The sequence below is a fragment of the Myxine glutinosa genome, chromosome 7, assembly GCF_964187855.1.
Source record: "Myxine glutinosa chromosome 7, kmMyxGlut1.1, whole genome shotgun sequence".
In the NCBI taxonomy this organism is placed as follows: domain Eukaryota; kingdom Metazoa; phylum Chordata; class Myxini; order Myxiniformes; family Myxinidae; genus Myxine; species Myxine glutinosa.
Window position 1 is genome coordinate 109581515 of NC_136267.1, and position 25462 is coordinate 109606976.

The 25462-nt window shown below is 43.5% G+C and overlaps 1 protein-coding gene across 7 annotated transcripts in view; it reads right to left on the minus strand.

Moving 5' to 3' along the window:
* Nucleotides 1–8136: 8136 nt before the first annotated feature.
* LOC137431587 (E3 ubiquitin-protein ligase RNF113A) overlaps nucleotides 8137–25462 on the minus strand; it is an 84857-nt gene continuing 67531 nt past the window's right edge. For 3 of the 7 annotated variants that reach the window (XM_078782106.1, XM_078782109.1, XM_078782110.1), the window contains exons 7-11: nucleotides 25164–25253; nucleotides 21033–21126; nucleotides 16903–17009; nucleotides 12665–12749; nucleotides 10121–11567 (exon numbers count right to left, since the gene is read on the minus strand). In XM_078782106.1, coding sequence (XP_078638232.1) covers nucleotides 12667–12749; nucleotides 16903–17009; nucleotides 21033–21126; nucleotides 25164–25253 — 374 coding nt within the window. In that variant the 3' untranslated portion in view covers nucleotides 10121–11567; nucleotides 12665–12666. Of the gene's footprint in view, nucleotides 8154–10120; nucleotides 12750–16902; nucleotides 17010–21032; nucleotides 21127–25163; nucleotides 25254–25462 lie in introns of those variants that run through there. The other 4 variants (XM_078782105.1, XM_078782108.1, XM_078782107.1 and 1 more) reach the window with 3 other exon arrangements.

Here is a 25462-nt window from a genome sequence, read left to right on the forward strand (position 1 = left end):
TTTCACCCTTCTGCTTTCCCTGGATGCAAAGTCGTCAATAATGTCATCATACTTCAGTCTTCGTCCAAAGTCCTTCTCGATTGAGATGATGGCCAGGTGTGACAGTCTGTCCTGTGACATTGTAGAGCGCAAATCGCTCTTTATGAGCTTCAGCTTTGAGAAAGAGCGTTCTGCAGATGCAACAGTTACCGCAATCATCAGTAAAACCCTCAGAGCCACGTGTACATTTGGATAAGTGTCAATGAGGGAGTTTTTAGTTGTTTCGCTCAGTGTTTCAAGTGGAGAACATCTTTCTGGCATTGAGTTGCGCAGAAGCTTGAGTTCTTCCAGTAGCTCGATGGGTTCCAAATCACTTGAATTTGATCAATTAGCAGGATATGTAGGTCGATACAGCTTTCTCTAATATCATTGTCACTTAAAGCTTTCGTGGCTGTGATGTTAAATAGAAAGTTGAATGGCTGTAGGATGCAGCACATCTGCTCAAATCCACTGTCCAGTGCAGTCAGACAAACATCAACAAACCCTGTAGAAAAAATTTATTTTGAACTTTGTCTGTGGGTCTGAAACTGGTTCATCTGCAGACTCGTAAGAAAAGTAACGTTTCTTGCTAACCTTGCGAGTGTCACGAAACGTTGTTTCTGCCTCCACTGACAGCGCAAGACACTTGGCAGTATCCATGGCCTGATCAAATCCAGAATAGCGATAGTTCACCAAGTGAGCATGACACGCCTGGATTAGGTCTAATGCAACATCCAACTGCATGTCCTTTGACTGCAATACCTTGCTGACTCGGTTAATCTGGACAAATATATCGTACCAGATGACCAGACATATCAGAAATCTGAAAGTCCCCACTTCCTTAACTCAGCCATTGCCTCGCTGTAACATTTAGCATCCTTTCCTTTTGCAGTGTCAGCCAAACTCAGTAGCGCAGCCCTTACATTCTGCAGCTGATAGCGCACGACCTTCTCAGCCTCAGTTTTACATTCCCATCACGTTTCAGAAAGTGATTTTATGGAAATGGAGGTGTGTTCCCTTAGAATATCCCATCTTTGTTTCGAAGCCGCAAAAAGCATGTGGAGCGATTGCATGAAGCCGAAAAATGATATTGATACGACTGAGCACTGAGCAGCATCTGAAACCACAAGGTTGAGACTATGAGCACTGCAGGGGACATAAAATGCCCGAGCGTTCATCTGCAGAATCCGAGCCTGAACGCCAGAACGTTTCCCTTTCACATTGCTGCCATTGTCGTATCCTTGGCCTCTGCAGTCAGACAAAGGCAGACCAAAGCCGTCCAATATTTCCAATAACTTCTCCGTTAGTTTCATGCCGGTCGTGTCTTTCACAACAAAAAATGAGAGGAAATGTTCGCATATTTCAGAAGCCTCTCCATCTTGCACACGAACTTCCACCATCTCTTATCCTCCCCCATCCAAAACCTTGATCTTTTCTACCCCCGCTAATTTCGGTCCCCTTGTGTTTTATACCTCCCCCCCCCCCCCCCCCCCGCCCTCCCCCTCCCACGCCTCCTGCCCCCAAGCCCTCTCCCTCCCACACTTCTCCCTGCTCTCAAATGTTGTGGTTGTGTGCTTCCCCTTCTCTTCCCATCTTGTCTTCCGCTCCCTCTTTTTGTGTGTTTTGTTTGTCTGGTTGATTTGTTTGTGAAACAAGTGAATCCTCTTGGATTGCGCTGAGGTTCGGGCTTGGAATTTCTAGGAGGAAGTATAATTTGTATGCAATGAAAGTACATGTAATATGGGATCGAGTAAGATCGAGTAAGCTTCACCAGTGCGCGTGCGCGAATTTACGTCACGTCGGCAGCGAGAAGGCGTTCCCCAACACGAACCAATCAGGAACTGCCACGCCCACTTATATGATCTCCGAATTCCTGTGACAGGAATTAGCGTTACACTGGCTGGAAGTCAATCGCTAAAGGCGCTTCCTCAGCGCCAATAAATGTTAGCTCTTTCACGAGCCTCGATTCAGTATACAAAAAAAAAACAAAAAAAAAACGAAGCGGATGATGACGGAAAGTTGCTCTTGGTGGCCGATATCTGGGGTCTAATCAAGCAACACCGAGTAGAACTTGGAAGTTGAAACACGTGCATGTATTTCACTTCTGATTTTGTTGGCTAATAATCTAAGGAGCTCGTTCTGAATATCGGCACTCAGATAGTTATCTCTTACTTCCCCGGTTGATGATCTATGAATATGCTCCTGCATGACCGGGTCAAATCGAGCCATCAACTCCAACTGCCAAAGAAAAGGCTCGTCGAGGCCTTTCCATGACCGAAGGAATGCCAGATTTCTCTCAGCTAAAAAAATGAACAATCGCAATCAAATGATCAAGGACGTTTCTCCAATGTTTTTCCTCCAGGTCTATCAAACTCTGAAGCTTATCATCATCATCAAGTCTTTCCGGCTTTTAACCTTGCATCCAATTCCTTCCACTTCTGCATGCAAGCTGTGTCGTGTGGTGAGGTTTCATGTCGGGACAATGTTTTTGACAAATCTTTCCCGGCTGAAAGACCATCACAGTTGAGGTGCATGGCGACATTTCCAAAAACCTCACAACAGAAGCAGGTGCACAGTGTCGGCCGCTATAGAATATTGTTACGGGTCGCGGACAAGATGTTACTTTGGGCCGAGCGGATGGTCAACCGCGACCGTTACAGGATCCCCGATTAGCCCGACTTCCTGAACGTTGGCCAAAGTCGCGCCACAGATATTCAATATGGAAACCTCTAAAGCGACCGAAAGAGAAGGAAGAGAGAAGAAGACAGAGTACGGAAGAATAACAGGATTTATTATACACACAAGCAAAAAGAAGGAGCGATCAAGTTATTTACAAGCAATGGATGGAAGAAGCAGTCACACAGTGAATCGTTAGCTTATCTATGCAGTTTACTTATAAACTCCAGGACAACATTCAAGACAGACGACGTTCACACTTACACGGGGAAAATTGCAGGCAGGTATGGCTTGAGGATGGATGGCTATTGAGAGGCAAGGGAGGTTCAGCTTCCACGTGTATTGCTGCCTGGCGCGCCCTTTTTGTGGCCTGCGTCCTCTTAACTGCAGCGCAGTTGGTCGCACGATGGCTCGCAGGCTCGGTCACACCTGCTCGTTCAGGCGTCTTCCTTCTCCCCAGCACCAAAGAGCGACAGCAAGCAAGAGGACGGGGTCGGAGCAAGAGGACGGGGTCAGAGCAAGAGGACGGAGTGCGTCCCGCGGCGGTTTATATTGGTTTTTCACCGAACCTTCGCGCATTTTCTCGGGGGTTCCCGCTCCGCCCTCTCTTAGCCAAACCCCTTGTTCTGGGTTGGATGAGCGGGGCCGACTTACTCCTCCCCCATATGACGAGGGGGGCGACCCGTCTTCTCTAGCCACTCCCCTTGTTCGTAATGGCCGCAAATGTCGAAAACCGGTCAGCAGCTGCAGGTAATGCGCCGTCACGTTGCACAGCACTTCTGTGCTGTTCAGTTCCTCCTAGCAGTTCAGTACTGCAATAAATGGTTGCTGTGAAAGCTCAAGTGGGGGAATCCCTGGCACTTGAGCTGCCATGGATCATCGGAGGGGCCTATGCTTATTTCGTTTGATGCAATGCAGAGTCAATCTAGTGGGAAACACATATTTAGCCTACATAGAATAAGGAAATAAGCTATTTAAAAAGATATATCGTGTCCTGTCTGTAGGTTCATGGAATTAACTAGGGGGACGTCTTTCGATCTTATTTACTCTACGAGGGCCAGTTAAAACACAGCAAACCAGTTCTCACATTCTTTACACTTTCCAAATTCGTTACAATATATTAGTCATGTGCGCTCGATTCGTTCACCATTTTTGAGTTTGCTATAATCATTTTCAGCTTAGAATCTCCTATACGCATCGTTTTTTTTGGAAAACCATGCACTTTCACATGCTTCAGACCAAACTTGACAATGGCATAAATCGTCCCCTGGTCCAGCACTTGAGGCCACTCTGAAGTGGCAGCAAAATTTTCGACAAAATCCACAGACTGTTCACCTCCAACTGATTCTTTCTCTGCCTGTCCAGGCATCTGCTCTTCCATTGAAAGTGTTGTCTTCATCCAGGTCCCCAGAATTCCTATCTTGCTCCTGGTGCTGGAGCTGTGGCGTTGAGTCAAATGTGCTGTGCTCCGCCCTGGGTGGTTTCATCAGAAATTTCTCAAGACAGCCTCTCAATTTTGTTTCTTGAACCTTCGACGTATCTTGCTTTTTTTTTTTGCTGCTCCAGACTCGTAATGCCTCGGACCTCGGTTTATGTGCCAATCACTGTTCAATATTCCCAGGATAGCTGATGTGAGCCTAATGCCGAATGTGTTAAGATAAAGAAGATAACGTGCCTCAAGTTCTGAAGGTACTTCCGCAAGATGGAGGAATTGACATAAATCGAGTAAATAATTCATAGTGAATTTCATTCGATTTACTTTGAAGTCGTTTGAAAGTTATTTAACAAGTAATAAAAACATTTTTTTAAATGAAAAAGGATGTAGGGATGTTACTGGAAAAAGTATGGAAACAAGAAGAAATGATTGAGTATACTTGGAAAAAAATCAGTCTGTTTAAAACATAAAGATACAGGTTTCTATTTTAAAAGTCCGTCTATCTTTCTGAATTGGATGAAGAAGATGTTTAATGTATGGCAGCAAGAACTATTCAAGATTTTAGAATAAAGTGTGACGGACACGGAAGGAGCACATAAACAACAACAATAACAGTTCTGCCACGAAAGGTCCGGGTTTCGTGTGTTTCACTGTATTTTTCATCCTCATTGAGATTTACAGATATGTTTACCATGTGGTTGTGAAGTGCAACATGAAGTCTTTGATTAAACCCATCAGTGAAGCGATTGTCAGCCGGTCGGCATGCAGGATTGTGTTATTGGAAACGTCTATGTTGCACAACTGGACTTTAAAGAAAGCCGATGTGGGAGGGCCCTATTTGTGGGGGGGCCCTAGCGGCCGCTGGCTCCGCGGGCGCCTAACGGAGGCTCTGGCTGTGCTGCCTCTGGCACTGGGTGCCTTGAATGTGTGCATGGCATCATGAAATCAGGAGATTATCCAGGCATTTTGGAGCACAATGTTCAACCCAGTGTCAGAAGGCTGGGTTTCCGAAGGTCATGCGTCTTGCAGCAGGACAATGACCCCAAATACACTTCAAAAAGTACCCAGGAATGGTTCAAGACAAAACACAGGGCTGTTCTGAAGTGGCCAGCAATGAGTCCAGATCGAAATCCCGGTGAACGCCTGTGGGAAGATCTGAAAACAGCAGTTGGCAGAAGGCACCCTTCAAATCAGGGAGAACTGGGGCAGTTTGCACACGAAGAGTGGGTCAATCTACCAGTAGAGAGGTGTAGGAAGCTCATTCATGGCTCGAGGAAGTGCTTGACTGCAGTTATTTTGTCCAAAGTCTGTGCTACCAAATATTAAGTGTGGGGTGTGAATAATTTTGTCAATGCCATTTCTTTTTATTTTCTGATAAAAAGGATATATTATGTTCTGAATAAAAAACAAAGGTTCTGTAATATTAACAGTGGAATAAAGAATTGTGGAGACCAAATACTTTTGTCAATTTCAACTTATTTTGTCGAGAACATTGTGTTATTTGAAAAAAGTACAAGGGGGCCAATATTTTTGACCACGACTGTAAAGGCCTATCACGCAAATTAAATCAATCTCGTCTGTAAGTTCACTTGCTCATGGCACACCTCGCACTTAGTGAATGCAATTTTCCAGACATGTACGTACACAACGTGTACAGTTAAGTTATAGCTAACTAGATTGTTCTGGCGATAGTGCGCGCATTTATCGATCTCAAGAACGAACTTTCTCAATAGTTTTAATTGAGCTACTGAAAAAATACAGTAGAGTTAAGTATTAAAATGGTCTTCATTTGTGTGGCAGTTTCAAGGGGGTGTAAAAAGTTCCAAAAGATTTAAATGGTCAAAAGGAGCCTACAAAAGTCAAAAGGGTATGTTCCAGCAGTAGTTACAGGTCTAAATAGTCAGAGAGATCCAGAACTGAGAAGTGCAGTATACCCGACATGATAAAGCATTTGCAAACCAAGCCCAGACTGAGCACCAATTCGTGACCGTTGAGAATACAAATCAAACAAGAAAGAGCAATCAGAGATTGCAGACTCTCGCCAGGATGTGTTTTCAGTGGTATTTAAGGCTTTTGTGTTAAAAACAAATATAGCGGCCGAACCATGTGACCGATGACGTCATCATTTTTTTTCTCCACCAATTTATCCCTAGATGATGCTCAAGAAATTTCATCTTGATCGGATGAAGTTTTGTACTTGTCGAATTATGTATGATGTCATAATGGAGGCACCTATGACATCATCATTAACATATATTATTCCCCATGGAGAGGTCTTTACAATGAGACATCTCAATTTTTTCCATGCAGCGCTTTCAGAGATATAGAGGTGCAAAGTTTTTCAGTTTTTCCAAGATGGCGCCCATACCACGTGACCTATGACGCCATAATTATCATAAAAAAATTATGCAGGTGTAGTTCCACCTATGGTGGAAATTTCCTATTAATCGGACCAACGGTTGCCGAGAAAATCATATTTATTCTGTGCGGACAAAGACAGACAAACGGACTCAAATGCAATACCCTCTTCTCAGGCGAGGGTAACGAGAACGTCACTCAGGAGAGAGCATACCTCCACCTGGTTGGCCATATCACGCAATGGTGAAGAATCACTTAAAAAATTATACTAGCTGGATCCAGATCTTCACCAAAATTGAATCGTTTCTTCCTCATCACACACCCAACCTCTCCACCAAGTTTCGTACAAATCCGTCCACAAGTTTTTGAGATATCCTGCTATGTAAAAATATACCAGCCGGATCCAAATCCGGATCTTCACCAAAATCGAATAATTTCGTCCTTGTCACATACGCCACATCTCTGCCAAATTTCGTCCGATTCTGTCCGCAACTTTTTGAGATATTTTGTTCACAAACAACCAGACAACGTTTTGGTGGTGGCAGAGATAACAACGCCAGTAAAAGTAAACTCTTCTCCTTCCTTCGGAGCGAATGTCCGACCAAAACACGTTCAGGCTTTCTTGTAATGTCAGCTTTAATCATCACACTTTAGGCTCACGATGCAATATCGGCCCCAAGATGGCCGAGACACCGGAACAACAGAATTATACGGCTTTGGGGAGAGAGGGTAAGGGTAGAGAGAGGAGAGGCGTGTGTTGGACGGAGGTTATGTTTTCACCTCTGTCTGTCTGTGAGCAAGATATCTCAAAGAGTTATGAACGGATTCAGACGGAATTTTGCGGACAGGTCGGGTGTGTGCAAGGATGAATTGATTAGATTTTGGGGAAGATCTGCATTTTCACCTCAAAACCAATAGCCTTCCAGGTTGTCACGACAAGGTGGTTAAGTTCCGTGAAGATTGGAGTACAAATGTAACCTGTAAGCAATGGACATACAGACAGAATAACAGACCAGGCCAACCAATATACTTACGAATCTTCGATTTCGCAAATAACAAACAAACAAGAAACATGTCGTGCATGCAATACTTGCGAAATCCAAAAAGGCCATATGCTTCCAGGTTTTGATTGGTGAACCAATTCAATGACCCAATAAGCAAATCCTGGTCAAAGCCTCGGGATGGGTGGAGATTTACTTTACTTACTGAAAAAAAAAAAGTAAAATCTGTGTATTGCAAGAAGACTATAGATGTTTGTATGGAGTGTGTCGAAAGGGGTCTGAGAGGTCTACACATCTAAGGGGTGTTAAGATCCAAGTGTTTCAAAGCATCTCAAGGGCTCAATAAGGATCTAGATATAAAGGGTATTTTCCAATAGTAGTTATGGTCGGTCTAAAGGTGTAAAAGTCAAGTGGTCTCACCAGTCTCAAGGGGGTCCAAAAAGTTACAAAGGATCTACAAATGGTATAAAGGGGCCGAAAAGCCACTTGGACTATTCCAGCAGTAGCTAAATAGTCCAAGAGCCCAAAGGCTTTTAATTAGACTCTCGAGCACAAAAGGTTTGACCTATCCAGAGTATAGATGTTGATAGTCTAATCATCTAATGCAATAATGTGGATTCCTGCGTGTCCCGACGTAGACTCAAGGGGTCCTGGCACTTTTTGACCTAAAAAAACAAAAACAAAAAAAACAATCAGCTTCATGCTTGTGACTACCTCTACCAGGTGGTGAAGTTTCGTGAAGTTTGGAGTAAAAATGCGACCTGGAGACGATTGTCATACACACACAGACAGACAAACAGACCAGACCAACAAATATAAAGACTTGGCATTTACTATGGAATATTTTTTTTGTGGGGGTGAACTTACTTTTCAAGATGACCTAGAACCAAAAGTTCATTGGAATTATGTTGAAATTATTCTAGATTTGTTAATGTGACCTTTAAAAGAAACAAAAACCACATTTGACATTTCAAAGCAAATAAATTGATCCTTGAAAGTGATGTAAACTGATATCGAACTCAATTCACGGACAGTACTGTGTTAAAACCTCTGTACGTTTTCCTGAAGTATCTCTTTATTTTGCAGAATAGCCAATTTTTTTTTTTAACAAAAACAAAAGTTAAATTACGACTGGGATTATGGACAGTAAAATTACAGTTCAGTACTTCGTGTAACCCCCACGAGCATTCAGGAGAGCACGTACACGTTGAGGAATGCTGTTCACGAGATTTGCCAAGGTTTGGACAGGAATCGCTTGCCATGCAGTGACAATAGCCTGCTGCAATTCACGCACAGAGGCAGGCTGTCGATTTGACGACAGGCAGGCTGCTGGTCCAAGTTGTCGATTTGACGCGTTAATTCTGCCCACAAGTTCTCTATCGGATTCATATCCGGGGCCATGGCAGGCCACTTCATATGCTCTACACCACGGTCAGCAAGAAAGTGTTGGATCATGAGAGCACGATGAGGCCATGCATCGTCATCTTGGAAGACAAAGTTTCCTCGAAAGGCTGCACGAGAAAATGGAAGCAATGTTTTTGAATGGCCCTGTACTTGAACTGGTTCAGGTTTCCATTCAGAGCAACCAGGTCAGTTTTGCCCCCTGCATGAAAAGCAGCCCAAACGGTCACCCCACCACCTCCAGCTTGGACTCTTGGCACTATACAATCTTCGTTGTAGGCTTCATGCACTTGTCTGTGCACTCGGACGTGGCCATCTTGACGATAGACCAGAAATCTAGACTCATCACTGAAGATCACGTGATTCAAGTGTCCAGGGCTGCCATTGACTGTGCTCTCTGACCCACTGCAATCGGCGCTGGCGGGTCAGGCGTGGCTTTCTCAGGGGATGCCTGGCACGATAGCCTGCTTGAACCAGTCATTGGTTGACTAGCCTTCTGGATACAGATACATTTGTCAGTTGCTGCCACTCAGCCCTAAGCCAATTAGCTGACTTGGTACGGCCATTGCAGACTAACCGGTGTAGCTGGCGATCATCCCTCCTTGTGGTTCTGTGGGGACATCCTGGCCTCGGTATTGGAGTGGGGACATCCCTCTGAGCATTTCGTTTCAGGATCTTTGACACCTGACCTTGAGTGATGCCATACTGCCGAGCAATAGCACGCTGTGCCGGAATGCCGGTGTTCTAGCACGGTTCATGCCGGAATTTCGTAAAGACACCACTCTTCACATTGTCGACAAACAGCATTGTCGGGTTGACGGACCATCTCCAGAGGAAGCGGCAATAACTTTTGAAGATGTGCAGCAGTTGTTTTCCACGAATACAGACCGCATCAACCCTTATATACCCGATTGTGAAGCCAATCGTCAAATGTACCTGTCTGTACATTTTGTCATGCCACCTGTGATATATTCCTGTTATTGACTTCTTGCTGCGACAGACAATCAGTGACATGGTCCTTTTAACAAAGAAATCACCAAAGCATAAAAGAAACTCACCAGATTGATATACTGAGTTCAGAAAGTAAACCCAAGTCAAGAATAAAAAAATTAATCCATATTAAATGCCAAGTCTGTACTTGCGAATCTTCGATTTCACAAGTAACAGACAACCAGGGGTGAATACCTAACCTCCGTCTGCCTTCGGTGGTGGAGGTAATAAAGTAACAAAGTCCAAGCTGTGATATCATTTATTTTCCACCATTCTATGCTGCTTTGGCCTTCACATTTTTACATCTTCAGCAATTAATCAATTCTAGAGCGGCACAAATGACAGTTTTAATGAAACTGAAGTTAAGTACAACAACAGTACAGGAGATTTGTAGTGTGAAAGGCAAGTGTCCACAACATGTTGGGTTTCACATATTACGTATGAACAAATGAATGGATATGTTTATTGGCAAAAAGTTTACTGCTGTATGATTTTCTTTTATTGAATATCCATCATGAGCATATATGGTCACAATCCAAACACCATAACATGGTAAAATATTTGAAATATATAACACCACAGGGTAGCACATCTTTTCTGTCAAAAGATTGGAGAAGGAGAGAAAGTGATAAACACCCACAGAAAAATGCACCATAAATAATTGTTACCAGGTGATATTGTATGAGGGCTTCGACAGAGGTCCTCAGGATCATTCAATAAGCTGTTGTTTTAATGTGTGCAGGTAGTGTCTGTTGGAGAGACTGCACAATTGCAGGACGCCCTGCCAGTTATTTGCTTCATCATGTCGGTGAGTGACAGCCCAGTACACACAGAGTTGCGAAAGTTGTTGCAGTTTCAGTTGCTTTGACAAATTGCGAATCTGTTCCACCAGTCAGCTAAACTGTAAGGTGTATGTAGGAAAAGTTTTAGCCAACAGGAAAGTCCATTTGGTTTCCGAATTACTGTCAGCAATATTTCACCAACCTAAAATCAGAGTTGTGTTTAAGGTAACAGCATCTGTAATAATAACATGCTGTGTATTGTCCATGATGTGCGTATCTCGATTCTTGTGTACCCTACTCAACTCCGTAGTGTAATGGTTAGAGTGTCCGCACCGAGTCTGAGAGGTCTGTGGTTCAAACCCTGACCGAGTCATACCAAATGCTTAAAAAAAAAATGGCGAGTGCTGCTTCCTCGATTGGTGCTCAGCATTTAAAAGGATAGTACACAGATAATCCCCATTGGTTAGCATCCATGGGGAGAAGGAAATTTCTCCTGCAGAAATGCCACGCTGAGTGCAGAGAGAAAAGCGGCACCAGTGTTGTGATGTCGCTGGTACATAGAGTATTTAGGGAAGTGACGGCACTTCCCACAAAGTCAATGGCTGTGTTAAATGTTTGTCTCATCAATATGTCCATGTATGTGAGTGTGTGTGTTTGTGCGTGTGTCAGCTCCTTTAGCCTTGGAGCTTATGTATAAAAAAAAGACAAAGATGTGACAATATTAACCAAGAGGAGGCTGGTGAATACCCTCGTATTTCCAGTTGCAATATATGGATGTGAGCCATGGACAGTGAAGAAAGAAGGAAGAAGATTGGTAGTTTTAAAATGTGGTGTTGGAGGCAAATGATTAAAAAGTCCATGGACTCCAAGAAGAACAAGCACCAAACTCCAGGGACTGCATCAGTGCTTGAAGAAATGAGAAATGAGACATTAGACGTGCTGATGCTAAAGCAGAAACTATCATACTTTGGACACATCAAACATGCAGAAAACGAAAATCTGGAGTAGTGAACCATGCTGGGTATGGTTGAGGGAAGAGGAGGCAGATCTTGTGTACGTTGGATGAATGGGGTAAAGGCTGCAACAAGCGGTCTCTGTCACAGTTTCAGGAAACAGTACAGGATAGGGATGTTTGGTGAAATCTGATCATTAATGTCACTAGAAGTCAGACACGACTTGACAGAACTAGCAGAAAGCCGAGTGAGCTCAAACTTCAGTATTTTCTGTTATTTTACTACGGCATTTTGATTCGACATATTGTTGAGTTATAAAAGGAGACCACCCATGAAAGAAAATGCAACACATTCACATAGATGTTCATCATAGAGGTAGAGATCTGATAAGAATCATGACGGGACCAGGTTGTATGAAGAACAGAAACATAAGTTCATGTCTGTCAAACAAAAATTAACTTTTGGTTCCCAGTCACAGCTCAACCTAATGATTCCTAATCTTGCAATCTGTCATTTCCTTGAACCACGAGCCAACAGATATCTGTCCTTAACATTTGTGGATGTCGACTATTTCTAATTAATTATCACACCAATATTGTTCATGACGAAGCTCGATGTACAAGCCTTAACACAATATGGCAGACTTAAAGCGGATGGTCTTGATTTGATCATGCAACTCAGAACTATGTATTCTTCAAAGTACTGCGTTGCATGGATTGCATTCTTGGAATAACTTTGTGAGTCACCAACAATACAATATCATCACCAACAATTGTGATATTATTATTTTGTCTTGTTTCAGAGCAAAAAAAAAATTGAATTGGTAAATGGATAAGTGAACAAGAGTAAGTAAGCTTGAATTCAAAACAAAATCTGTGCAACAAGGAAAAGCAAAAAAAGAAAATTGTGGAAAAGGACTGAGGAATTCACAGCAAAATGTGTAAATTGAAACTCTGCTTGATATTCAGCAGTATTCCAATCAAATTGTGTTAATATTAAACAGTAGCTTACTCAAGTATATTACACAACATAAGAATAAAAAATATGTACATCTAGCTGCAAAATTCCTGTCCTCCCCCAGACTCCGAAGTATTCATATCTTGTTCTTTGCATTTGTCCATTTTTCCAATCAAGTCTGCAAAGAACACAAAAATTAGGGGTTAAAAAAACCAACTTTGTACAAGCTGTAAAGGAACCAGAAGATATTTTTTATATTAAAAAGGCAAGCATGCAGACACCGTCTACAGCAGAGAGGGAAGCGGTGGAGGGAGGGACACCAACAGCAGGGTTGAAGGAGAAAATAGGAGGGAGACATTTTTGTATACCAAGTCAAGGCTCGTGTAAGAGCTAACACATAGAACATATAATAAAGGGAGCGGGAGACAAGCGGGGGGGAGAGAGAGGGAAGTACAACACCAGTAGAGAACAGGACATCGGGAGATATGTGGAAGGGGAAGGACGGGGGAGGGGTACATACGATAAACAAGATGGATACTACAAGGACTTTCAGGAAAGAAAACGGAATTTGAAAGAGGTGCATTTGGGGTGGATTAACGGGAGTAGAAATTTTGGATGGGGGAAGATAAGAGATGGTGGTGAACAGCTGTTTTGAAGACCTGGAGGGAGGAGTGGGATTGAAAAGAGTGAGGGAGCTTGTTCCAGAGGCAGGAGTAAAGAGAAATGAAAGAGTGAAGGTGAGCAGAGAGTCTTGATTTTGGCAGTTACACCAGAAGAGATGCTGGCAGATCTTGTGCGTCCTGCAGGAATATTTGGGGGACAGAGTACAGACAGAGCAGGGGGAGCAAGGCTGGAGAGGAGTCGGTAGAAGACAGAAAGACTGCTAACCTGCCTGCGGTGAGTGAATGATAGGCCCTCAGAAAGTTTTGGATCAGCTTCATCGCCGGAGATACCAATGATTCTAAAAGCTTTGGTTTCTACAGCGTGAAGCCGAGCTAGGTGTGAGGCAGGAGCACCAGCCCGGAGGGCCAGATTTGGACAAATAATGGGTGATGGTGGAATGATGGGAAGGGGAGGATGCATGGGGTGGACAAGATAAATACAGAAGCAAGCTCTCAGGAAGGAAAAACTGGAAATTTGGAAGGAAGTGGGCTTGGGGGTGAGTTAACAGAGGTAGAAAAAAAATCATGGTTTTTGATGGGGGAAGATCTGAGATGGTGGTGAACAGCTGCCTTGAAGACTTGGAGGAAAGGATGAGATTGAAGAGAATGTGGAAGTTGGTTCCACAGGCCAGAAAAAAAGAGCAACAAATGAGTGGAGGTGAGCATTGACTCTTGATTTTGGGAGTTTCACTAGAAGAGGGTTGATGGTGGACCGCATGTGCTCTGCAGAAACCTGGGGGGACAAAGCATGGGAAGAGCAGAGAAGGCCGAAGAAGAAACCTGAAAGGACGCAGTAGAAGACAGAGACCACCGACTTGTCTGCGATGAAAAAGTGATAGGTCCATTCAGCTTCATTGTGGGACACTACAATCATCTTGAAGGCCTCGGTTTCCATGGCATCAAGCTGAGCAAGGTGGGAGGCAGGGGCACCATCCCAGTGCAGTCCTCCATCAAGCTGTGGTTGAAGGCCTTATAGGTGGATATGAGTTCAGGTGTGCCAAGGCAGGACTTTGTAAGATGCAAGATGCCTGGATCAGCAACTAGCTTTGGAGGCCAACGTTGAAATGTAGTTTGTCCAAGAAAGATCATGGCTGATACAATTTACCTCTGCAAGTTTTCACCAATATAATATATCACACATTTGCTAAAAGTTCGGGCTGGCAGGAAAGCGGAGAGGTATGCACGATCACCTCTGAGGTGTCAATGATTTGAATCCCGACCCAGCTATGAACTATCATCCTAGTATTTTGCATGCAGAGCAAGTCATCAATGTGTGTGCCATCCATTGGATTGACTTTAAGCTGAGCATCCTGTTTGCCAGCATTAGACGGTGGACGTTTAAGATCCACTGCTGGCCTTCGCGAAGAGTAAGTGACCTATCGCTGGCACCCTGGTGAGAGATTCCTACTCTAACCTACAGGGGGAACTGCATCAACAGCACAGCTATGCCCCAACCCTCAGCCCTGTGACGTGCTGCCAACAAAATACCATACCACATTGAATAAATGAATTGTTTATATACACTTTACCATCCATCACTGCTACATACATTCCACCTTTATTTATTTATTTATAGACGCTTTATCTCCACCACCAAACAACCGAATTATTTATTTATTTCTTGATACACACTTAACCATCACCCTTAATGATATTCCACGATGAATACAGCCTGAATTATTTATTTATATAGCTTTTACCTGCCTTTCTTCAACGTATAGTTATTTATTTAAATGTATAATCTACACATCCCATTTTTTAACATGTAATTGGGGGCTTCATCTTCGATGAAGATTCTCCTCTTCAAAAGCACAGTTTCCATTAAGTTGAAATATCCATGTGCACACACTTTGACCCTTTTGAATTTGGAATTTTCCCATTGTAAGGCAATGCTAGCTGTGTCCGAAAAAGCGAATGCCCTGGACAAAATGGCAGGGATGGCTATGTTGCTGCATGGGCACTATTACAGAAATGACTGAGCCTTATGAGGTCTCCTTTGCAGAAAAGGACCTGCCACAGGGGGGAAGTATTGTTCCCATTTATACCTTCCCAGTTAGCTGAACACTCCTTTTAGCGATGATGCTGTTCCACAGTTTGGTCAGTGCATGACTGGAGCCATATTCTTTGTACAATGGCTAGGCCTCTTCTTCTCCAGTTCACCAAACAACACCTGTTTCAGCATCCACTCAACCCCCATGCGGCCTCTGTGACTAAGCTAGACAGTGCGTCATAAGAGCAGCAAATATTGACTCCTCCATACCAGCAGCAACATCAGTTGGTTAGAAAAGATGTGTTCCTTCCACTATTGGTACTTAAAATCGCTCCGAGAATGGTGCGAATACAACGATTATGGAAAGATTTCAGTTTCCTCACATGTTCTGCTTTGATTGTCCATGTCCCAATCCCATGAAGCAAAACTGCCAAGGCCACAGAACACTCACACTCCCCCACTCAGCTGCTAATGATGGCCCGTTTTTCAGAGTTGCAATCTTTCTCAAAAATGCGCATTGCGCATGCACGCACATGCACGCACATGCACACACACACACACACACACACACACACACACACACACACACACACACACACACACACACACACACACACTTTACCATCACCACCTTACACCTGAACAATCAACAGATGTGTGGCAAAATTTTAGTTTAAATATGGTTGGAAGAATACAGTAGGGGAGCCAATATCTGGGAAAGCAACAGCAGCAATAAATGAACAAAACATGGATGTGGTGGATTCCATCATCCTGAAAGAAGTGGGATTGAGTGTAGTAGTTTTTGAAACCATCTCCGAGCTATACCTTTGGAGAAAAAAGGTTGTAGGCTGATGGGTTCCATAATTTATCTTCCCTGAACATAAAGTCAAAGCATGCATTCCTCACAGTCACCTTTCGTTCATCTTTGAGAAAGTAACGCAGCATCTTCTGTCTCAAATGATAACCCGGGATGTAACAGGGATTCATCACTTTGATCCAGAATCAAACAAGCTTCAGTGGAAGTCTACAAGATCGATGCCTTACAAAAAATTCCAAGTCAAAGGCATCAGTAGGAAAGGTGATGGCTTCTGCTTTTTGGGAAGCAGGTGTATGATACAGCTTAGAGAACAGATCAAACAGAAATGTCTAGTAAAATTGAGAGGTGGAGTTCTCACGCTCCAGCTCACAATCCCGATGTTGCCACTACAACCTTGCAATGCTGTGGATTAGAGCTGTTCCCACACTCACCTTATTCACCCACCTTCGCACCATCAAACTTTTCTTTCCAAATATTAAGGAATATCTGAAGACATTTTATGTCTGATTGAGAGGTCGCTGTTCCTGTTAAAAACTGGTTGCAGGACCAGAATTTTTTTTTTCTTGGAAGGCCTATAATAACTTGAACACTGATGGGAGAAGTGCTTAAAATGTTTCAGTGGGTGATGCTGAAGAATAAGGATTGTGTTTATGAAACTTCAAGACTTTCCCTTCTATATTGCAGATAAACCTTTTCAACAACCCTCAAATATCTATGAATAAGCCAACACTATTGTTTCATCCTTGAAAATCACATATACTGTAATCAGAAATTATGGAATCAATCTTGTTTTGCTTTAAAACTTTAAAAACAATGCGGAAGTGCATAAAATGTATATTTGTTTTTTTCTTTTCATTCTGACCTTTTGCGGGGTTAAACACACCCATCGTCTGCTGATCACAAACATAACAGCGTTTTGACTTCCTGTAATGTTGCAGTGCACAGCTTTCACAAAAGTAATGTTTGCACCTGAGGACAGAGGGGCCAGTAATAAACAAAAGGAATGCTCAAAGTTTTATTGACCACAGTGTATGGAACTGGATTACACAAGAAAACTTAACAGTTCCATTTGGTATCCATAACTAAGCAATGCACCACTAAACTTTACTAAATGCTAAAATTCACCATTCAAGATTTACACTTACTATTGTTACAGTTGTGGGGGTAGATGAAATACCTTAGTCGAGATAGAATCACATAAATTAGCATGCTCCGAGTATCGCGAAGAAGAATAAGCCATCTCGATGTATCAAAGTAGAGTCGAATGTCTGGGTAAGTGTTTAGGTGTCTCCACACGGTGGAGTGGAGTTATGCTATATCGGTAGGGTCTGTAAGATTAAATTTCCCTGTACATGTTTGCCTCCTGTGATCTTCCCGCCGTCTTTATTACAATTAAAAAGCCCGCCAAACAACAACTATAACAAATGGGCTCATTCGCTCACAACGCCGCTCGGGCTAACCAACACCCAGCACATTTGTCGATAGTACCAGTCAAGCCCCATCTCACGGCCTTCGACGTCATCCGAACATTCCCAAACAGAGATTGGACTCCGCCCCCCGATGACTCATAAGGAGGAGGCCACGCCCCAGCCTTCGTGATTGGTGGAGGCACGATGGGATGATTGAGTAGAACTTGGTGATTGGACAGAGTGTGACATCAGCGTGGAACATTCGAGAGCTGGAAGGAAAAAGAAAAGCTGTCTCACCATCTTAGTCTCTCTCTCGTTCTGGCTCTCGTCTTGAGTGGACGCTGTTGTCTCGGGTGCGCTGGTGAGATGTGTCGGGGCTTTGGGACTTTTGCAACGTGGAAGGAAGAGGTGTTAGTTGACGGTGGTGCTCTGCGGAGAAGGAGGGGGTCATGAGCGAAACAAAGTCCTGTCTGCTTGCCTAATGCTGGCGGCTGTCTAAGGCCTTGGTTCAGCGGCATCTTGTGCGCTTCCCACACCTTCAATTGGCTACCATGGCAACGGTTCCAATATTGGGCCGCGGGTTGTAAGGATGGAGTTTCTGGCAGTCTGGAGGTCAATGTGGTGTTATGGGTAGCCGAGGTGTGTAACCATTGTCTTCTGGGATTGAGTCTCCTGGTGGAGCACGGCTGTCAACGAGACCTTGGGTGAGGTCACATGTGGTTGGGCACTGGGGGCTGCATTTGGTCGGACTAGGGGATGCGAGGAGGTGCAGGGAACATGATGGGGGATGCCATGTACTGCGACCGTGCCCCCCAGGTCCGAGGCCTTGGGAATGGCAGAGTTGGCAGCAGGTTCTCACTACATTGGCCAGCTTGGGCTAGTGGAGTGGTGGTCCTCACAGGGGGCCGAAGGATGGATGGTGGGTCACACCCATGTGGACAATCGTGGGCCATGTTGGCGGTCCGGCTGTTCAACTTATCTGATAGCCTCGCACGGTAAAGGGGAAAAGCTGTCGTAGCCAGGTTTAGTAGTGTAGGAGAGGTCACCGGAGGAGGCGGATCCACATGCTTGCCAGTACGGCCGTACAAAAGGAAATTTGGGGAAATTGATTGGCCCCGTGGGAAATTGGGAATTTGGTGTGGTGGATGGCACTCTTGGAACCGACCAACATGCGATGCCCTACACTGAAGGTAAGGTGCCTTGATGCGTCTTGTCCCAAGTGTTCGGTACTTGCTCACAAATTGGGACATGAGTAATTTGGAGAGGGGGCGGGCAAGAGTGATTACATGGTCAGTGAGGGGAGCAGTTTGTGTGCCACAAAGTGTCTTGTGGGTGGGCGTTTGTTAAATGTGTAAAAGGTTTTGTGTTTTTGTGTTGTGAGGAAGGATTGAACTGTGATTGAAGCGTGAATGTGGGGATTTCACATGTAAGCAGGCCAGGACAGTGTAGGTACACAATGACATGGTATTTTTGCACTACATTGTTGGAGAAGTGAATGGCAGCGGGGGAGGAAATGTTTTTGTGGATTTTGTGGGTGGGGAAGGTGTGAGTGTGTCCGCAGGTACGGATCAAGCTCTGGAGGAGCGGTGACTGCGGTCTCCTCTGCAGTAATTGCCCCTGGCAGCCAGTGGTGTGTGGAAATTGAGAGCCCGTTGGGGTGGGGTCTGTTTGGGCGTCCGGCGGTATGGAGACCCTCGGCGACCCAGAAGAGGCTATGAGAACCTGAGGCCAAAGGAGCCTGGTGCGGAGACCCACCCGGCAGTACGCAGGTGACTTTGGGCATTGTGGCATCCACCGGGGAATGTAGTCTTTAGTGGGGGTTGTATAAACGTTTCGCATTTGAATAAGTTTTGTGGTTAAGGTAGATTTTGTATGTTTCTGACATTTTTCTACACACCCCAGGAGTTAGGAGAGAGGAACTCAAGTTTTGTAAATATTTGAATTGTTGCTTAAGGGGTGTAGAATGGTAAGGAGAACAGGTAAGTTAGCTACGGCTCGCTTCCCACAGCCCCTCCTAATTTATTTCATAGGCTAATTAAGTGTGAGTCGGTAAGTGTTAAGTCTCGAACAGTAACGCTTGCATTGAACCTTGCAGGAGCTACAGTTCCGGGGGGGGGGGGGGGGGGGGAGGGGGAGGGAGGAGGAGGGGGAGAGGGTAGATGAAATACCTTAGTCGAGATAGAATCGTATAAATTAGCATTAATTTGCATGCTCCGAGTGCCGCGAAGAAGAATAAGCCATCTCGATGTATCTAAGTAGAGTCGAATGTCCAGTTAAATGTTTAGGTGTCTCCACACGGAGGAGTGGAGTTGTGCTATCTAGGTAGGATCTGTAAGGATAAATTCCCCTGTACGTGTTTGCTGCCTGTGATCTTCCCTCCATCTTTATTACAATTAAAAAGCCCACCAAACAACAACTATACCAAATGGACTCATTCACTCACAAAACCACCAGGGCTAACCAACACCCAGCACATTTGTCGATCGTGCCAGTCAAGGCCCGTCTCCCGGCCTTCGACCTCATCCGAACATTCCCAAACAGAGATTGGACTCCGCCCCCCCCCCCCGCCGAAATCTCGTAACGAGGAGGCCACACCCCGGCCTTCGTGATTGGTGGAGGCGCGATGGGATGATTGAGTAGAACTCGGTGATTTGACAGAGTGTGATGCCAGCGTGGAACATTCAAGAGCTGGAAGGAAAAAGAAAAGCTGTCTCGCCATCTTGGTCTCTCTCTCGTTCTGGCTCTCGTCTCGAATAGATGCTGTCGTCTCGGGTGCGCTGGTGAGGAGATGTGTCTGGGCTTTGGGACTTTTGCAATGTGGAAGGAAGAGATTTGTTTGACTGTGGTGCTCTGTGGAGAAGGAAGGGGTCGCGAGCAAAACAAAGAGGGGTCCTGCCTGCATTAGTTTGTGGGGGTAGTTGTAATTGATTAACCCCGTGTGGCCATCTTGTGCGCTTCCTGCGTGGTCGCAGGACTCTGTGCGTCGACTCTGGTTCGACGACCAGCAAGCCCTACCAGCCATTTGGGGATGCAAAGCTGAGTGCCGGACGATTAACAAAGCATTATTTACGTCTCAAATTAGGAAATAACTTTTTTAAAATTCGTTATTTATTGCATCTTACATTTGTGTGTCGTGTCCTTTTCCTCATTTGTGGGTTCGGATTAACCCCGTGTGGTTCCGATCAGATAAGGCCTCGAACCTTCCCCTGCGTGTCACTACCGCCAGGTTGGGAGTACGCCTCGAGTTAAAGCTCGTTGTGGCTATCTGTCAGCTCGGGGATCTTAATCCCCGGGTGACACCACACTATGTACTAAATTTAACTATGCAAATTAAACTGAACCAATTAAGTTAAACAAACATTTAAAGGAAGAAAATAGTCACCGAAATTACAAACGTACAAGTCATTTAAAACATATACAGTTACATAAATAGCAATCTTACAAAACAAAAACTAATGACATCTCAAATAACAAATCGAAGAAGAGCTCATAAATAACAACAAAAACTCTTTCACGAAACTTTCACGAAACGTTGCGCTCTGTGATAAAATATTAACATTAAAGTACTGTAAATAAAGCTTACTTTGTCACAACAGGATTCCGAAATGATTCTCGACAGATAAAACATTTAAAAGGCAGATCATCTTCATCACTGCTGACTTCATAGTTTTCTTCTTCTGCAGAAAAAAGTCAAAAATACAAAAACAAGCTTCAAGCCAGGAAATAGAAATTTAAGGATCACGAGCGCCGGCAACCTGAAAAAATTATGAATTCCTGCCCGGACTACTGCTGAGAAGGCCCAGACTAATGCTGCAGGCCTGCATTAGCAGCACTTAACCTGACTTTTGGCAGAGCACCAGAGAGAGATTGAGAAAAGGGTGATGCCTGCCTAAACACAGAAGGATTAAAAAAAAAAGGTTGTAATTGAGTGGTACAGAGCAGTGAACGGCTTGAGTCCCATGATTAGCAAGCAGTAGGGTGAAAATGTTGGTTCAGGGACACCGACACACAACAGCTATTGCATGTCATACTAAAATACCCCAATTATCTGCATGAAAACGATAGATATCATAGAAGTGGGGGAATTATCATACTAAATATCATGCTGTTTGTGTGCATTTGTTTACGTGTGTTTATTTATGTGTCTGTGCTTTGTGTGTGTGCATCATCGATTGTTTAATCTCCATATGCGGGTTTCAGAAGGTGGAACAGACTACTCCAAGGTCTCGAAATATACACCTGCGTTTCAGTAAGGTATCATGATTCATGAACCAAGTTGTGAAGTTTTCTTGTTTTCAAAATTTTGTTCTGAGGGCTCTTTTAAGGATCGTCACCGAGCCCCAGACAGCTTCAAACTGTGGTTTGTTTTTAGTATTATTCCCAGGGGTGGTTTTTAAGATATCTGTGAGGTTCTTTGTATCATGCCCGTTGCTCCAATGATCAATGGTACAATTTTTTCGTTCTTCAGCTTCCAGGCTCTTTTCACTTCATTTTTCCTTGTTTTGATATCTAGTTTATTAATTTTCTCTTGTGGCCAGTTTATTACTCCGCAGCTGTATTGGAATACTGGCATTACGAGTTGGTTTCAAGACGCTCGACATTTGCAATATCATAAACATACAACTTTAAAAGAATGATTTTTCTTTTTTATTTATATCGTAGATTTATATCAGGCTAACCCCCGCTCTAGCGGGGAAAAATGGCCTTAAAACGATCATTCATTCATTCATTCTTGTTTTAAATAAATTTTATGAATGTTTTTGTCATGTGATTTTGTCTTTAAAATAAAATTTTACTTTCATTATGATTTCATCTTTAAAATAAAAATTGTTTTTTTATTACATGATTTTGACTTTAAATATATTTGGCCTCTATTTCAAGAGCTACAGAGAAATCACAAAGTTCCAGCTACCTTACATTAATAACTTGCACTTTTTGCTATTGCTTAAGTTTCCACTCTGTGAAAGGTGATTAATAATTATCACACGTGCATAGCTCAAAGTGGGGTTAAGCAATTGGTTCACTCTGTCTGCCTGTGTGTCTATTTATGTGATTACGGAACTACTTAATTACAATTTAATTTTATAGTTTGAGCACTGTAGAACATGAATCGGAACACAGACCTGAAATTTAGCATTACTTTGGCTCTGAATTTGGCAAATTGTGTGGAGTCTCGTCCCGAGCGCACATGCACACTCAGGGTAAAGCAATTACTTTAGTCTGTCTGTCAGTCTCGTAGTCAAACAAAATTGAAAATTATTCCAAAAAGGAAAGTTACTCTTTTTGGGGACGTCATAAAGGACACAAACAATAGGCATGAAGAACTAATATCACGTGTTAAATAAGGTGCTGTAAAAGACGAATCATCAATGGGGGTAAAACGCCGAATAAATGGTTTTATCTCTACAGTTATGCGTCGCTTTACGTCCGTCCGAACAACATCCAATCGCTTATACGTCCATGGCCCATAAAAATAATAAGAAAATAATGGGGATAAAAAAAACTCCTTCAGACAATGGGACGTAGCGGACGTAAGTGGCCTTAGAGCGGGCGCGCTCACACATGCATCACGTGTTCTTAAACAAAATAGATTGTGCTGCCAGGCATATGATGATACAGTACAGTAACTATATATCCATAATATGTTTTGATAGATATAAGAAATGCCTATGTTACTGGTTTATGTTTTTTGGCTATTGTAGTGTACAGTACTTGTAATTTGATTTCCTTACTTACGAAATAAAAACTTACGAAAACTGAGTACTCCCTGTATAACAGTGTATGCTTGGTTTTGCATCGTCGGCAGCGCCGCAGCATCATCAGCATCCAGTCTCGATTACCCCCGCGTATCGTGAACGTTATTCCATTGTCTTTTCATTTGATTTTATAAAAATCAATCCACCCTAAAGTTAATCATGGGTCCCAAACGCAGCGCAACCAGCCCTAGTGGTAGCAGCAGCAAGAAACAACGCAAGAACATTGATTGGGAGGAGAAGCAGAAAATAATAAGACAGCGTGCGGCAAATCTGTGAATGCTATCGCACGTGATTTCGGCATGTTTTTCGGCACGAATACCACCTTTGATTCAGCCTATGGATCAAGGGGCTATTGCAGCTTTCAAGTCCTATGTTCGGACAACGTCCAATTCGGTTAAAATCACGTTTCCAAGAACGTATCTAGGACGTTAAGCGACGCATGACTGTATATATAAAAGAAAGTTTTTGTTTGTTTGTTTGTCTGCACGCGCTAATCTCCTGAACGGTGAATGATAGGAGGAAACCACTGAAACAAAAAATGTTGGGACAGGCCCCGGAAAGGTTATAGGCTAGGTGGCGAGGCCGGTCGAGGCCGCCTCGGCCGGGTTGGGCCCATTTCACAATTAAAAGCTGAGCTGAATTATAGTAGTCAATCTTCTACGGCCGCGAGCAAAAGCTGAATTATAGTAGTAAATTCATTCAAAAAGAACCCGGGCAATGCCGGGTGCTTTCAGCTAGTATATTATAAGTTTTTTGAAATACTGTATATATTTAGTTCATCGATCTTCTATCTATCTTCTATCTTCTATCTATCTTTTATATATATAAAAGAAAGTTTTTGTTTGTTTGTTTGTTTTTTTTTTTTGTTTGTCTGCACGCGCTAATCTCCTGAACGGTGAAAGATAGGAGGAAACCTCTGAAACAAAAAATGTCGGGACGGGCCCCGGGAAGGTTATAGGCTGGGTGGCGAGGTGGGTCGAAGCCGCCTCGGCCAGGCTGGGCCCATTTTGCAATAAATCTTCTTCTTCTTTCAAAATTCTCTTGAAGTACAACTTATGCACTTAATAGGAATATCTGACTATGGTAATTGCAACACATGCTTTCAAAATTCTCTCGTGGCGCCTGACAGAAGAAAGAACAAGGAATCGTTGCGCACTAACTGATACTGGGCTCGCATCAGACCTATGTACAGAAGATTAAATTCATTCAAAAAGAATCCGGGCAACGCCGGGTGCATTCAGCTAGTTAAATTATATATTTAACACTGTAGAAACCAAATCACCTTGCTTGCACTTCCAAAAAACCCTAAGTTTAGCAGTACTTGGGCAAAACTTTATGCCATCTTGATCAATCAAATTTGCTGCATAACCCGAGGGCAGAGTTGGCAGAAGGTTCAGCTCTGGACTGTTCCGTTTGACCCATCAGCTTTGGAAAGTCATCACGCACATTATTCAAAGTTCACCAACAAACCTATATATTGATCATGCTCAGAAACGCAAAGCAAGAGTTTAAAACTCTTCCCATGTCCTTTTTCTCAAGACTGTGTGGGGTAAGGTGTTCTATGAACTCTACAGTTTAATAATGTCATTAGTTTGTTTGAAAAGGTATTAATTGGTAGTTTGGTCACTTCGTCAATATGCTCACTGTCAATGTGCGCACTGTTATGGGTGTGTCAGTGTTGGGGTAGTCAATCTTAAGTGTCCCAAAACCAGCATTTTCACTCTATTATGGCAAAACAAAGAATGGATCAAAAGTGGGTGCTGTATTCACCATCTTTTAGAGCTGAAAATTATTAAACACTCTTAAAATTCCAAATACAATCGTAAGATGTGTGATAGCAAATGATGGTCATGCATTGCTTACTCTCACATTTGGTTTGAATTCACATTTGTATAAGCATAAATAAGAAAATACTTTGGTATTCATGAAAGACTACAGAAGAGTTGCCTTTAGCTCACCAGCAGCTCCATATCTGCCCTCTTGCAGCTCTCGTTCGATCTGCCAGCCATGCTTGTAGTCTGATCGATCATGCAGGAACTTGCAGCTGTCTGGAGAAAAAAGAAGAAGAGAGAAACAAGTCCAGATACATTCAAAGTACACCGCCCCCATGCCAAATAAATATATAACATCCTCCAGTGTGCGGCATTGCCGGGGCGCCCTTGGCGCATGGCGATATCGCCGTGCAGCACATAGAGACGGTATAGGGAGGGAGAGGTGTACAATAATTGATTGATTAATTGCGTAATTAAAATCAATA